Source organism: Cotesia typhae, unplaced genomic scaffold (genome assembly GCF_013202065.1).
Source record: "Cotesia typhae breed Kobodo isofemale line unplaced genomic scaffold, CoteBio_Ctyphae contig_22, whole genome shotgun sequence".
In the NCBI taxonomy this organism is placed as follows: Eukaryota; Metazoa; Arthropoda; class Insecta; order Hymenoptera; family Braconidae; genus Cotesia; species Cotesia typhae.
The window spans coordinates 7620217-7635751 of NW_027423728.1; the positions used below are offsets into that span (position 1 = coordinate 7620217).

The following is a 15535-nucleotide window of genomic DNA, read 5'->3' on the forward strand; positions in this document are numbered from 1 at the left end:
AAAATAATAAATGTACTAATTGGAGTGATTAATAATTAATTACATTTATTATTTAATTTAATTTGTTACCACAAGTTAAACTTACTAATATAAACAAAAAATAATCAATATTGATAAAAAAATCTGCATTATAATTAATTTTCTTTTTCACTATCCACAACTAATTTCTGAAGTTGATCCTGAAGATTGGCAAAATTAACTTGCAGATTTTTCTCCCTTGCTATCTGCTTATTAACATCGTTCATCAGAGAATCGACTCTCCGCGGGATCGCAGCTTCCTCTAGAGTCTTCAAAAATTTGAAAGTCGAAAGTTCGAGTTGCGCTTGTTGAATTTGATCCAACAAATCATTAAGTTGTTTGGACAAAACTTGCGCGCGAGTTTGATACCCTCCCGTTAAAATTTTCAATTTTTTCTCCAGCTTGGCTGCTTTTTTAGCTTCTCCAGTCATGTGGCTCCGGTTGTCTTCAAGTTTCTTCTCAAGAGACTCAACTCGGTCTTTCTTTGAAGCTAAATTAGCCCTGGTGTACCTTTTTTGGGTCTCTAAATACAAGATCTGGGACAAGCACTCCTCCCAGACGGTAGTATAAGCATCCAAACTGAGATCTCCATGAGCCATACCTTCTCTGACCACAGCCATTTCGTCCTCCAGAAGCTTTCTGGCGTTTTCCAGTTCATTTTTCTCAAATTCATCATAAGGATTCTGGTCCAAGTAAGACTGAGCTTGAGCCAGAGCAGTGTTTCGTTTGTTAATCTGTTGAACGGGATTCTGAACCGCATCGTACATCATCATAGTGACCATCTCTCTTTTGATCAACTCTTCAGCTCGCTGAAAGTCAGTCAAGGACGCCTCCGTAGAAGACCTTAGTATGTTCAAATTAACTTCAACCGGCCGCGGTAATCCTTTCTGAATAACCTGTGACCTTTTTTCCAACTCATGCTTTTGCTGATCCATCAAATCTTGTTGCTTCCTAGCATCAATGTCCGCCTGGTCCTCGACAATATTCCTCTCAGATTTATCCGGCTCTTCCTCCATTGCCTCATTGTCCGACACGACTATCTGATAGTCATTTTTAGCACTGGGCAGCGTGCTAAAATCAGCTTGCATCTGCTGCTTTATTCTCTTCCTCAGCCCTGATGACTCAGAAGCCTCCAGATCTTCATTGGTAATAATGTTCAACTTATCACGAATCGGCGTAGCTGAGGGATTTTTGCCACTCAGTGTCCTGGTAGACCCTGGAGTACTGAACGTATTGCTCAATGGTGTTCCATCACCGTGCTGTGACCGGAAAGGCGTCGCCAAAATTGTGTTTGGAGTAGCAACAGCTGAAGATGAAGGAACAATACTATTAAAGTCGACATTGTGAAGCGGAGTATTCAGTCCACCTTTCAGAGGCGTATCCACGTGCGTGAGTGCCATCACATTTTGAGTCTCTTGGAGAACTCTGTCCGTGATTGCAGGAGTCCTTGGAGTCACTGGTACATTCGGAGTCAGGGAATAGTCAGCTAACAAACTTTCAGAAGCTTCAATTCCACTCTCGCTAGCTATTTCACGTCCGATTTCGGAAGCGCGGCCTAGTTTTACTACTTGTTGGAGCTCCTGGTCAGAAATTTGTGGCTCGGGTAAAACTAATTTACTCCTTTTACGCGGAGGTTCTTCATTATTGAGAATTCCCATGGGAATATCATTTTCCTTGCGCTGTTTAAGCTTCTGTTTGTCTTTGCGGCGCTCCAATTCTTCTTTTTCAGACCGCAAGTCTCCGTCCAAGTGTTGCTGCCGCATGCGGCTGAAATCAGCAGCAAGCGGGTCCACGTGCTCATTGGCTGTGTCGTAAAATCCAATAGCAGGCCGCTTTTCAAAGGGAATTTCTGTGTTGTAATTTATTCCGCGCTTACGTTTGTTTTTTTGCGACACGGTAATACCAGCAGCTCTTAATTCTCGCCTTTTTTGAAGCGCAGCAAGTCTTCTAGCTTCCTCTAATTGTTTTTCTCGCGCTTTGCGCTTAGCCTTTTTTCCTTGGGTGTTCGCCAACCTAGCACGAGCTTCTGAAAGCATCTCAAGCTCATCTTCATCCATGTCCTTTGGATCAGGACGCGCGGGTTTTGTCTCTGGATTGGGATCTATCTCTCCGGGCTTCAATTTTCTGAGATCGTCTATGTCTTCATTGTCCTCTTTTTTTTGGGCTTGGTCCAGGAGAGACTCGAAGCGCTCCAAACATTGTGCAGCAGTGCGACCGATTATTGGCGCAATCGTTCGCCACTGGGTCGGCATCAGCTTGGCTAAATGCAACAATTTTTCGTCTTCTTCTCTGCTCCATTCCGTTTTTTTGATGCTGGGGTCCAACCACTCAAACCACCTGGCTTTACACTGTTTTGCGGATTTTCTGTGCAACAATGATGCTATACGGCTCCATTGATTTTTTCCGTATTTCATCACCGCGGCTTTGAGGATTTCATCCTCTGTATTACGCCAAATCCCTCCTTTTATCATTATTCTCGGCATTTTGGATTAGTGTTGATGCAACGTGTTGAATAATTTTAATTATAATCTCGGTCTGGTTACCTAAAATTTTATAGGGACTGTTTTTATTTTTATTCTTGATTAAATGTTTGTAATACTGAAGTTGCACTTATAATTTTTCAAAATAAATTTTTTTTTTTTTGTAAAAATTTTTTTAATTAAAAAAATTAAAAAAATTTTTAAATGTCGGCTAACCTAATTTTTGTTAATATATTATAAATAAAAATTAATTTAGCAGACATTTTATAATTTAAAGAATTTTTGGAGTAAATAAATTATGGCAAAAAAAAATTTACATCTAAAAATTAAGAGTGCAATTTTTTGAAACAAATTTGTTTGTCAAATAAAATAAAAAATTGATCAAGTGACTGCTAACTTTAATGTCATATATAATAATATGTATTTTAGTGATGAATTACCTGGTTGATGACAATTTTATTTTTTTTAACCAGCACTAATATTTAGCAACTTATTTTAATGCAAATTCTTATAAAAAAACACGAAACAATATTATATATTTGTAAGGTTATTACTAAAGAATTGCAACACGATTTACATACGTTTTAGTAGTTTTAATGGCTTCAGTCAATAATAATAACAGTAAAAGACGCTGAAAGCAGCGAGGAATGAGAAAAAAAAATATAACACTGTAGTTGACAGACATTAAAAATTTTTTTGGAATTTTATAGCAATTAAATTATTAAAAAAAAAATTTAATCAAAAAGTTTGACATGTAAAATTTAATTAAAAAGTTTGAAATGTGAAAATTAATAAAAATTACAAATAAAAATTTTTAGAAGCATTTTTTTATTGTAATTAATTTATTAAAAAAATTTTTAAAATTGACAGCTGATCGCTAACTTCAGTATTAAAAAAAAATTGATATTACGCCTTTAGGTAGTTCATAAGAATAATAATAAATTTTTCTCTAGATGGCGACTCTGTTTTTGTCTTTTCAGATAAACAAGCTTTTTTATATGTTCAATTCAACCGTCGTCACGTCGTGTGTGTAACCTCTGAAAAGTTCCCGCCTAATTTGGCTTGTAAACATTGTAAATAAATAGCTAATGTATATCAGCTTTTGTTCAGTTAGTTAACTAGTCATCAAAAGGATTTAAAAATGTATATCAAGTCATTAGTTATTGATGGTTTTAAATCATATGGCAAAAGAATTGAAATAAATGGCTTTGACAAAGAATTCAATGCAATCACTGGACTAAACGGCAGTGGAAAATCAAATGTTTTGGATGCTATTTGTTTTGTGCTTGGTATCACAGCTCTTGGACAGGTAATATTAATTTATTTTTATCATGACATTAAAGTTAGCAATTACTTGATTATTTTATAATTTTATTTAACAAAAACTTGTCAAATAAAATTAATTTAAAAAAAATTCCTACAATTTTTTTGTTTTTATATTTTTCGATATAATTTATTTGTTAAAAAATTTTTTAAATTTATATTACGTTGTTTAATTATTAATTAATATTTATTTAGGTCAGAGCGACGTCGCTCCAAGAGTTAGTCTACAAATCCGGGCAAGCAGGAATAAAAAAAGCCGTAGTCACAATAACATTTGACAACTCCGACAAAAAAGCCTCACCGATCGGCTATGAGAACTACGACGAGATAGCAGTGACGCGTCAAATCGTCATCGATGGAAAAAATAAGTACTTGTTGAACGGGACCAATGTCACGAATCACCGGATCCAGGATATGTTTTGTTCGGTACAACTTAACGTAAATAATCCTCATTTTCTCATCATGCAGGGTCGTATTACAAAGGTACTAAACATGAAACCGTTGGAGATCTTGTCGATGATTGAAGAAGCTGCCGGCACCAGAATGTACGAAGAAAAGAAGGAATCAGCGATGAAGCTGATCGACAAAAAGAAAGCTAAACTCAAAGAGATCAATGATATTCTCGAGGAAGAAATCAATCCAAGGTTGGTTAAATTGCGCGAGGAAAGAGCTCAGTACTTGGAATATCAGCGGATAGAGCGTGAGTTTGAAATTTGTAAAAAGATTGTCACTGCGTGGAAATATTACTCTGCTGTAAAAACCAGCGACAAGGCAAATGCGGATTTAAATAAAATACAGACTGATATTGACGCTAAGCAGCTGGCTATTGAGGACGGAAAGGTGCAGATTGTAAAGATAGAGATTAATGTCAAGGAATTAATTAATAAAATGGAGAAAGAGAAGAGCAATAAGCTTGAAACAATAGAGCAAGAGTTGAAAGTTACCGAGAAAAAAGAGATAAAATTGTCAGCTAAAATCAACAGTGACAAAGAAAGAATCAAGACTGTTGTTCATGAGCTTGATCAGTTGAAAAAAAGCTTGGAGGATGATATACAAGGAGCTGAGCAACGGAAAAAAGATTTGGAAGAATTCGGCGGTAAGTTTGATAAACTCCGTCAAGCGCAAGAAGAAGACGCAGCTGCGGTGCTCGCTGCTCAGGATAAGTATCAGAAAATTAGCACCGGGCTGCTGGAAAATGAAGATGGTGAGAATGCGACTATCTGTCAACAACTGATGAACGCTAAGCAAGCAGCTTCTATGGCTGAGACTGCAATAAAACAGATAGAAATGATTTCTAAGCACGATCGTGAGCAGCTTGCAATTAAACAGCGGGATTTGAAGAATACTAACAGCAATTATACGCAAATTGTCAAAGAGTTGAAGGAGAAGGAACAATATTTGAAGAGTTTAGAAAATAAATTGAACCAGATTAATTATACGGAAGGTAATTTGGAGAAGTTACAGCACCAAAGGCAGCAATTAAATCAAGAGATCCGCGGTATAAATGACCAAATTGATAACTTTTTGGATCGTTATCCGAATTTAAGGTTTGATTATTCAAATCCTGAGCCAAATTTCAATCGCAAGTCTGTCAAAGGACTGGTTTGCACTTTGTTTAACTTGAAGGAGAGAAATGTTGCGTATGCGTTAGAAGTTGCGGCGGGAAATAAATTGTATAATGTAGTTGTGGACAAAGAGACGACCAGTAAAGCTTTGCTGCAACGTGGGAATTTACAGAGGAGGGTTACGATTATTCCGCTTAATAAAATCAGCGGACACAAAATTGATGAAGCTACTGTTAGATCTGCAGAGCAATTGGTGGGGAAGGATAATGTAAAGACAGCTTTGTCGTTAATTGAGTATCCTAATGAGCTGTCAGCAGCTATGTCGTTTATTTTCGGCAATGTATTTATTTGCAAAGACTTGTCGATTGCCAAGAAAGTAGCTTTTGATAAAAAAATAATGACAAAGTGCGTCACGTTGGAAGGAGACGTCTGTGATCCTTCTGGAACTCTTTCTGGAGGAGCTCCAGCTTCTGCAGGATCTATTTTGACTAAAGTGAGCGACTATAATGGGTTGTTAAATCAGTTGGACACCAAGCAAGCTGATTTAAAAGCTATTGACCTTGAAATTAGGAATGAAACTCCCAAAGCTGAACGCTGGAATAAAATTAAAGAGCAGTTTGTTCTTCAGGGACATGAAGTGGAGGCTAAAAGGCAGATGCTGACTGTTGATGAGCACTATCAGCTGGAGGAAGAGATTAAGAGTCTTACGGAGAAGATCAAGGCGGCTGATGAGAACATAAAGGTTAACAGAGAGTTGAAGGCTAAGAACGACGCGAGGGTCAGTGTGTTGGAGAAGCAGATTGAATGCATTGACAGAGTTCAAGAACAGCAGCTGAAGGAGGTGAAGAAGCAGCTAGAGTTGCTGCAGAAGAAGGCTAATGCTAGTAAGAAAGAGTGGGAAAAGCATGAGAACGATGCTCAGATGTTGGTGATGCAGGTTGAGGAGGATAAAAAGACTATTGTTAATGATGAGGAGCAGATCAAAAAGATTGAAGAGAGACTGGCTGAATTACAGCAGCAGCACGATGTTGATTTGGAAGAACTACAAAAGCTGATTGATGAAATTAAGGAGAAGCAGGAGGAAGTTAAGCGCCATAAGATGTTGGTTAATCAGCAGAATCAACAAGTTCAGCGTTTAGTTGCTAGAAAGGAAGAAATTATTAATCAGGAGAGGGAGTATGAGCTTGATATTAAAAAATTAAATCATGAGATTGGGAATATTAAAAGCAATGCCACTGATTGCCAGCAGAAAATCAAAGAACTGGTAAGGAATAATCCTTGGATTGAACAGGACAAAAAATACTTTGGAGTTCCAGGGAATATGTATGATTTTGAAGCTAAAAATCCGACCAATCTTATTGATAAACTGAACCATCTGAAGGAAAATAAAGAACAAATGAGCCGGTCTGTTAATACTAGAGCCATGAATTTGTTATCGATGGAAGAGGAACGGTTCAATGAAACTATCAAGAAAAAGACAACTGTAGAAAATGACAAGAAAAATATTTTGTTTACAGTTCAGGAGCTAGAAGAGCAGAAGAAGAATACTCTCATGACTGCTTGGGAGCAGATTAATCAAGACTTTGGGTCTATTTTTAGTAGCTTGCTTCCTGGAGCTAAAGCTAAGCTTCAAACTCTGCCTGATAAAAATGTTCTTTCGGGTCTGGAGGTGAAAGTCGGGTTTGGTAATGTCTGGAAGGAATCTCTCGGGGAATTGTCTGGAGGTCAAAGATCTTTAGTAGCTTTGTCGCTGATTCTTGCTATGCTGAGGTACAAGCCAGCTCCGCTTTATATTCTTGATGAAGTTGATGCCGCTTTGGATCTTTCGCACACTCAGAATGTTGGTACTATGTTGAAAAAACATTTTAATAATTCTCAATTTATTATTGTGTCTCTTAAAGATGGTATGTTTAATAATGCTAATGTTTTGTTTACTACTCAATTTATTGATGGGATGTCTTCGATTACAAGAGAGGAGAAAGGTAGAAGGAAAATAGCTGACCGTGACAATAATCCCAGTCGTTGATATTTAATGACTAAAAGAGTTTTATGTAAAATAATTTATTAAGATAGATAATATTTTCATATAAAAAAATAATACAATTTTTTTACGGGATATTATTAAAGTTAAAATAATTTATCATCAATATTTTAATAACTTTGAAGTTTATTGAAATAAAAAAAATTAATACTTAAAATTACATTGGCTCATTTGAATTATTATGCTAATTATAACAGTTAACGTTATTTCCTTTTTCCGCATAATCGCAGAACGTGAGGAAACGCTTGAACGTATCATGAATGAATTTTCTTATCTTAATTATTATTGTTATTGTTGATGTTCATTCTGGCGCTGGCGATCCTCTACAGCGGATGCCCAATAAATTTAACATGGCAACAACAACTTGATGGGAATGAAAACCAATCTGGCCCGACTGTTCCATTGGTTCTTATTGCTGCTAATTGACGATAAATAAATTTTTGTTTACAGCTTGTCACGTAACCTTCGGCGAATCCCTCTATCAGTTTACAACTGGTGTTTTCATTTCTATAAATAAATATTAATTTTATTAATATTTAAAATTATTAATTTTATTTATAATTTAATTTATTAATTTTAATAATATTTAAATTTATTAATTTAAATAATAATTGAATTTATCGCACAGATACTTACACACATTTTTCAATACGAACACCCTGAAGAAAATCATCTTCATTAATTATAAACAGCCACTCATTTTTTTTATTTTGAGCTGACTTTGGAAATGTTACTGTCGACTGAAATTAATTATAAATAATAATTATATTAAATTTAGCAGACATTTAAAAATTTTTTTTAATTTTTATAACAATTAAATAATGAAAAAAATTTAGAAATTAAAAAAAATAATTTGAGCGCGAATTTTTAAAAACAATTTTTTTTTTAATAATTTATTTGTTATAAAAATTTAAAGAATTTTCATGTGTCTGCTAATTTCAGTATTATAAATAATTATTGTTTATTTTTTACTTACATCAACAACACACAGAGAATCATCTTCAGGAAGATCAATTCGTTGGCTAATTTCAGGTGACTAAAATTAAAAAATTTTTTCTAATAATTTTTTTTTTCAGATTAATTAATTAATTAATTAATGAATTAATTACCTCATCTACAAAGGACAAATATTTTAAATCTTCCATATTTTTTATAGTATGCTTAACATATTCCTTTGGATAGTTTGGTACATACTCGCAAAATGTTGAGTTATAACAATCAGGAGCTAATTCTGGCGTGTAATTCATTTCAGGCTCTGAAGGTTTTTCGGTGGGAAATATTATTTTATCTGATCCTGACGCTGAAATAAATTTATTTTTTTATTGTAAAATAAACTTGACTTAAATTAAGAAAATTAAATATTCTCACAACTGAAACGGATGTGTCGTTCATTTGAGCTACGGGAATTATTAAATCCCATTGAATTTTCTTCGTAATGATACGACGTATGACTGTCAAGAAAAGCCTGTATTTCCTGCTGCAACACCTGGGGAATCACAAATAGAATAAATAATTAAAATTGAGGTAAGTTTTAAATTAACCATCAGATATGACTACTTAGAAACACTTATAATTATTAATAAATTTAATTCATCCTTGGTCTGGAGATTACTATCAGGTTTATGTATTCTTTGTTAAACTATTTGCTATTTTACTAGATGTTACGTAGGTCGTAAAAAAAATGTCGAACTGAATTAATGAACTGGAACACTTTTTTTTTTTTTTTTTTTTTGGTGACGGGAAATTTTTTACAAGGTCAACTACTTGTTAAAATTTTACTTTTTGTTTATTACCATAAATTATTATTTTATAAAAATTAATTTAGCAGATATTTTATAATTTTGAATAAAAATTAAGTTAACTGACATTTAAAAATTTTTATAATTTTTTTTTATTGAAAAAATTATTAAAAAATCCATTTGTAAAAAACTTTAAAAATATTGTTTGTTCCAATTTAATAAATAAAAAAAAAAAAAATAAAAAATTTTGAGAATTTTTTTATCAAATAAATTATGGCAAAAAAAATTGTCATGTAGATCTACATGACAATTTTTTTTTAAATCCTAAAGCAATTATTTTGACATTAAATTAAATACTAAAAAAACAATTGATTTTTATTTTGAAGATTAATTACATTTTATATTTTTAAAAATTTCGAAATTTTTAATAATATAAAATGCAATTAGCGAGCAATTAAAAATATTTTTTTTAAAATCCTAAAGCAATTATTTTGACATTAAATTAAATACTTAAAAAACAATTGATTTTTAAGTATTTAATTTAATGTCAAAATAATTGCTTTAGTATTTAAAAAAAAATATTTTTAATTGCTCGCTAATAAAATGATATTTATAAATTAAATTAAAAAAATAAAAACACATTTTCACGGAGATTAAAAATTAAATTAAAAATAACAAGTGATTAATAAAAAAAAAAAAAAAAAAAAAAACTTACGTAAATAATAAATACTATAAAAAACTTCATATTTAAAAATAACAACGAAGTTTAATCAATGATTCGTTACACTTCAAATGAAACTACGAAGTAAAAACATATCCAATCATAATGATAAAAATTTTAAATAGGAAATAATTTTGAAACAAGGGGACCAAACTGTATAAACCCACGATAAAATATATTTCTATAAATATTTTTTATTTTTAATAAATTAAGGGAGATAAAATAAATAAAATAATTATTAATGATAGTACTATCAAACAAAAATTGACCCGCACTCTTTAAGCTATCAGGCCAATGTGAGTCCTCTCTAAAATTGTATTAACACTCATATAACTTATTTTCTCTTTCCACGTGTACTAAAATGAAATAAAGGCACCAATAAACACCACGATGATGATTAAGTGGTCAGAATGTCTGCGAGAAGTAGGCAAGTGGGGAACAATCATCGTAACACATTGATAGGAAGGGGATATGACCGGTTTCCGTTTTTAATACCTAGCAATCATAAATAAATAAATAATAATAATATATTATCCTGTCAAGTTAACATTTAAATCATAATTCTAAGCTAAGAAAATTCATTCAAATGATCTTCTGAAATAAATACTGGTCAGCTGATTATTAGAATTTTTTTTGACAAATAAATTATAACAATAAAAATTTTCTAAAAAATTCCACTTGTAAATATAAAAAAAAAAAATGTACAGTTGCTTTTTTTTAAATATTTTTTTTTTTAGTAATAATTTATTTGTTGTAAAAATTAAAAAAATTGACGTTGAAATAAATGTACTTTTTTAATTAATCACCAGTAAGATTTATTCGACAGATATATAAAATAATAATAATTGATTTATCAAAAACTGTACATTTTAAAATTACACAAACCAAGTTTACCGTTAAGTTTTAAATAATAAATGAACAAAAAAAAAAAAAAAAAAAACTTTCAAAAGAAAAGTTAAAGTTTAATTTAAATTAAATTTTACAATCTATTAAGAACACTTTGAATGGACCTAAGTCTTGAAATTAATTCATCACTGTTGGGTTTACTGAAGAGTGTAGTGAGACATTTAGAAATAATGTCTTGGCACTTGGTAATAACTTTTCTGCGTACAAAACTGTTCCCAATATTGGTATTAGTTGTGAAATAAGTCACAAGATTGGCAGTAGAGTCGATTAAATGAAACTCGTTGCCTTCGTTCAACCAAATCCGGTTGTTTCCGGTGTTCAATTTGTCGTAGATCTCCATGAGATCTTCAACAGCAACACCCAGCTGCAAGAATCCGGTGATGATCTCAGTATTGGAGACTTGGAGCCTGCAAGCTCGAATTTCTAACTCCTTGATTAAATAGTCTAGAGGAAAACAATTTGGAGTTCCTGAATATTCCTGGCCCAGAATTTTAATCTTGCTCATCACAACTGTGATCTTGTCTTCCGGAGAGAGTGAGAAAGAATTTTTCAGCTCGTTGTCGATGATGTTGCTCCAAATTCCTTGGACGAGCATAGCGTCTTGGTGACCGGAGCAGTGAATAATCGCCAGCTTGCACTCCCAGAGCTGCAGAGGATCTGCGTAGTCTTCATACAGCTGAGTGATGTCCAGCAGAGACGAGTTCAAGCGCAATTTGGCGTCCTTGCTGGTCATTGGATCGTACAGACGGTATTGATTGGTTATTGTGGTCAGTATTTGTTGCTGGATCCTAGCTATCTCAACTTTGTCTTCTAGCTCACGCAAGAAGACTCCCAGGTAAGGCGCGTAGCCGGCTTGGTCGCTGCGCATACAGACGACAGCGCGTGCTAAGTATTTAACTCGCTGAGCCAGAGGCACTTCAGGGTCTGGCTTGGTCGCCAGCGAGTCCAAAATTTGAGCAGCCGCAGCATGATTTTTATTCCTTTCGTAAAACTGCCAAAGTAGCTCGGGATTGTTATTGCGGATTAAGTAAGCTTCAAGGGATGGAGCCGCTAACGCTACTAGTTCACCGTCGAGGCCTTTGTCTTTCATCCAGTTGTAGACTGACTCGTGGAGAACCTCGCAGGGACTGTGCAGTGCGTCATCGATTATTTCGTGTAGCTGAAAAAATTTTAATCATTAATTATTAAAAAAAATTTTTCTTATTCTCTTATTCTAATAATATAGATTAATAAACTTACAATTTGTTTTGCAGGAGCAACAGCAGTTGTTGTGTTGTAAGTTGGAGGTCCAGGCTTGCTAGGAACAGTTGGAGTCAACGGATTGGACATACTTTGATTATAAAGACAATCTAGCATGATAGTTATTTCTTTATAAATATCTTGACGCCTGGAGTACGCCAAAAAACCTTCTTGATCCTCCGGAGGTTTGTTATTTTTATAATAATGAAGAGCTGCGTTGTTCGGATCGCTTTTTTCCGCGCAGCAGAGACAAAGTTCCAAGGCCCCGGTGTAGAAGTGACAAGCCACAAACTGCTGGCACACGGCTGACAAGTTTAATCTTGGCGCTACAGTTTTGCATAACTTCAGAGCTGACTGAAGACAAGATTCTTTTTCTTCAGGGTTAGTACAACTTTTAGCTTTAAGAATTATTTCGTTGGCTTTTGAGCAAACAGCATCTTCACTTTTATATAAATTAGGACATACTTCCCTAAGTTTTGCGCTGACTGTGTCAATTGAAGCGTTATCACCGAGGTAGCTGTCTATGAGATGGAGAATTAGCAGAGAAGAAATTTCGTGGCCAATTAATATTAAATCCCTGAATGTTGCAGTGGAGAACTGATTCACCTGGTCCTTGGACAGCGAGCTGACAATATTATGCAGCTGATTTTCACAGAGAATTTTCCAGAGCCCAAGAACTTCACAGGCGTGAGTTATAAAAATTTTCAACGCATCAAGAGAATTTCTTTCTTCAACCATCGGTTCTTGATACTGAGTAAGCGACCCATCAAAACCATCAGTAATATTCCTAGAAGTGTTATGATGCTTAGAAATGTGAGTGTTTTTATTCAAAAACGCTCTTAACGCCTGAAGATGTCCCAGAATCCATCCTACTTGTATCGACGAGATACTGCTCATTATTTGAGTCTTATTATTACTAATCTCGCTTTTTATGCACCTGATGTTCCAAATGGGCCTTAAAATTCTCCCGATATACAAATAAAGCCCCTCGTGTTTCGCCGAAAACTCCTGCTGGTAAGTTTGATTCCCCATTCCGTGGCTCCTAAACTGTCCTGGAAGAATATCAAAATTATTCATCCTAGGGGTCGAAGTACACACATTAAATCCATAGAGATCCATATTTTGATTGACATTCCTCTGACTCCCGTACAAAAAGAAAGCTCTGGTGGCCCACTCAGACAATTGGGCATTCTGCGTGCTCTCCAAAGTCGCGAGAATCAAGCAAGTCGCGCAAGCTTGCTCCGGACTCTGGCTCAGGAAGTAATCACGCACCAATTCAGTATCAGGACCACGTTGTTCCAGCAAAAGCTGCCGAAGAATATCAACAGGCCGCAGCTGGACTAAAATAACAGCACCTTGAGCGGTTAGAAAGATAAACTTTCTCGGAGGCTCCATGTGCTGCCGGACCAGCAGCGGTGGGTCTGCTAGCATGGCCAACTGCTTGTCAATATGAATCGCAGGCTCTCCAGGGATCTCAGCCATCGCCCAGGCTGGACTGTCAAATGGTAAAATACTCTGGGTCTCTGCTAAGTAGTTGGTAAATGGGTAGGCGTCATTGCTGAGACACCAAGCTGTCTCTACCTCGCCACCGCAGACTAAAATAAGCGTTCCTTTCTTGTAATGAGCCATCTGGACCTTCCTGGGACGCATCACTGGAGCGTTAGCAGCGTAACCTGGTGGCAAACGTACGTGAACCAGCTGCAAGCATTGAGGACGTGTTCCGGGGTTTGTTACTGATGTACAAGTGAAGTAGAACCGCGTACCAGTAGCAGCGACCGCCACTAAATTCACATGGACCGATTCGGACTCGGTGATCGCTGATATACTGACCAAAGGTCGGAAATTATTGCTGTCTAAAGTCTTCACCACGTGCACAGTGTTTTGGACCAGCGAAGACTGGGAGAGAGTCGTTATTTTTGAAGCTCCTCCTGCGTCAATGTCCCACACTGTGATGGTACCTTTGTCTCCAAGAGTGTACAAAATATTTCTCGAGTCGTCTACGCTGATTTGGACAATAGCTTCCTCCTCTGACAGCGCCACTGCTACGAATGAAGGAACCAAAAACGACAGAGGTCCTTCGGAATGATTTACTTTCTTGCAGCGTTTTCCGAACCAACTGCTCTCTGCTTGATAGTGAATCTCGTACAGACTTCCATTGCGACCTCCTAAAAATATTCTACCGCTGTTGGTGTTTGCTATTGTGGTGATAGCTACGCCGTCGGTTGTCACTGTAAAAATTGGCTCGGGCACCAACTGAATCTCTCCCTGAGTTCCGTCGCTTTTGTCCATCAATGTGACACCTAGGACAGTTATTTCTACAGTTGTTGTCAACACCAGAAGATACTTAACGTAGTTTTGGAATATTCCCGGCTTTGGCTTGACAAGACCCACGCTGATGATTGTTTCGTTCAGTCCGTCAAAATAGGCGACGTCTGATTCATTCTCGTACGACCAGACGTAAATGTCACTGTCGATCGTCAGCCAGGCTTTCGAAATTTCAGTGAACAGTCCCATCATACAGTGACACTGCATGTGACTAAAATGCTCCATTACTTCTGACGGAAGCGGCACTTTGCTGTGGACTTTTATTTGGTTCAGACTGCTGATATTCAGAGCGCTGCTGCTCAGGTTAGGGTACTCGTAGTCATCCAGACCACTCACCGTCGGGCCACCTTGCACTGAGTATCTCATTAAATTTATTAATGACGGGTAATTGTTGTCTATTACCACATGCTTGTCGATCATCTTTCCCGCTACTTCCAATGCGTCGGAGTAGATTTTTAACGTCTCCATGTCTGAAAATTATTTTGTAATTATAATTGTTGTTTTATTTTATTGTTTATCTATTTTTTTTTTTTTTTTTTTTTTTTTAAGTGATAAAAGTAAGTAAATAAATTATAGACAACTTTTGCAGGTTAGGTATGACTTACCAGGCGGGAAACTTTCTTTTACTAATTTATTATTACTATTACTCTAGTATGTGTCAAAAAATAAATTTTATCTGATCAGCAACTGATTGCTGCAGATTTTTATTTAAAAACTACACAATAAACTTGATTATAAGTTAATTTATGGCTTTTAATAATGCGGCACTAACGGATTTTTTTTTTCTGATGGAAATAACACCTGTCATCATCTTTCGGTAAGCAAATGAACTAGTTTTAAACTACTTTTAAAAAGTAAAACAGTTTTACAGTTTTGTTAAAATTATATTTAACAAGTCAATTTTTAAATAAAATTATAGAATAATAATTTATTAATTTATATAAAATTATACTTTATTTTATTTTGATAGGATATTTTTTTTTTTCTAAAATTAAGAATTTCAAAATTTCAAGTTATTATTTCAGATAAATTAAATATAAAAGTAATGTTATGTTTTTAATTATTTTCTAACTCTAAAAATTTTTAAATGTCGGCTAATTTAATTTTCATAATTAATTTTAAGAATTTAGGTGACAAATAAATTATTGCAACAAAAATTGACATGTAAAAATTAAAAA

General features: G+C 34.7%; 4 protein-coding genes across 4 annotated transcripts; 1 reads left to right on the top strand and 3 right to left on the bottom strand.

Moving 5' to 3' along the window:
• Positions 1-25: 25 nt before the first annotated feature.
• Cdc5 (cell division cycle protein 21) lies at positions 26-3219 on the bottom strand. Its single transcript, XM_074260024.1, has 2 exons — positions 2939-3219; positions 26-2561 (listed from the first exon to the last, which is right to left on the bottom strand). The coding sequence occupies exon 2, from the start codon at positions 2499-2501 to the stop codon at positions 135-137; it is 2367 nt and encodes a 788-aa protein (XP_074116125.1). The 5' UTR covers positions 2502-2561; positions 2939-3219; the 3' UTR covers positions 26-134.
• Positions 3220-3507: 288 nt separating this feature from the next.
• Smc2 (structural maintenance of chromosomes 2) lies at positions 3508-7584 on the top strand. The gene is made up of 2 exons (XM_074259892.1): positions 3508-3807; positions 4017-7584. The coding sequence occupies exons 1-2, from the start codon at positions 3640-3642 to the stop codon at positions 7410-7412; spliced, it is 3564 nt and encodes a 1187-aa protein (XP_074115993.1). The 5' UTR covers positions 3508-3639; the 3' UTR covers positions 7413-7584.
• Positions 7536-10472, bottom strand: LOC141538445 (protein spaetzle-like). Its single transcript, XM_074259893.1, has 6 exons — positions 9882-10472; positions 8796-8913; positions 8537-8727; positions 8404-8463; positions 8064-8167; positions 7536-7934 (listed from the first exon to the last, which is right to left on the bottom strand). Exons 1-6 carry the CDS (start codon positions 9909-9911, stop codon positions 7751-7753), a joined length of 687 nt encoding a protein of 228 aa, XP_074115994.1. The 5' UTR covers positions 9912-10472; the 3' UTR covers positions 7536-7750.
• A 188-nt stretch (positions 10473-10660) lies between these two features.
• On the bottom strand, positions 10661-15127 carry Nup154 (nuclear pore complex protein Nup154). The gene is made up of 3 exons (XM_074259890.1): positions 14963-15127; positions 12033-14827; positions 10661-11952 (listed from the first exon to the last, which is right to left on the bottom strand). The coding sequence occupies exons 2-3, from the start codon at positions 14823-14825 to the stop codon at positions 10867-10869; spliced, it is 3879 nt and encodes a 1292-aa protein (XP_074115991.1). The 5' UTR covers positions 14826-14827; positions 14963-15127; the 3' UTR covers positions 10661-10866.
• Between the last annotated feature and the right edge of the window lie 408 nt (positions 15128-15535).

Excerpts from the sequence above, each read along its gene's own strand:
- Cdc5 (XM_074260024.1), bottom strand. The coding sequence starts at position 2,501 with ATGCCGAGAATAATGATAAAAGGAGGGATTTGGCGTAATACAGAGGAT.
- Smc2 (XM_074259892.1), top strand. The coding sequence starts at position 3,640 with ATGTATATCAAGTCATTAGTTATTGATGGTTTTAAATCATATGGCAAA. Across the intron at positions 3,808-4,016 it reads GTATCACAGCTCTTGGACAG|GTCAGAGCGACGTCGCTCCA; the intron begins GTAATATTAATT and ends ATATTTATTTAG.
- LOC141538445 (XM_074259893.1), bottom strand. The coding sequence starts at position 9,911 with ATGAAGTTTTTTATAGTATTTATTATTTAC. Across the intron at positions 8,728-8,795 it reads ACGACACATCCGTTTCAGTT|CGTCAGGATCAGATAAAATA; the intron begins GTGAGAATATTT and ends AATTTATTTCAG. Across the intron at positions 7,935-8,063 it reads GTTCGTATTGAAAAATGTGT|AAATGAAAACACCAGTTGTA; the intron begins GTAAGTATCTGT and ends ATTTATTTATAG.
- Nup154 (XM_074259890.1), bottom strand. The coding sequence starts at position 14,825 with ATGGAGACGTTAAAAATCTACTCCGACGCATTGGAAGTAGCGGGAAAG. Across the intron at positions 11,953-12,032 it reads TTGCTCCTGCAAAACAAATT|CTACACGAAATAATCGATGA; the intron begins GTAAGTTTATTA and ends AAATTTTTTCAG.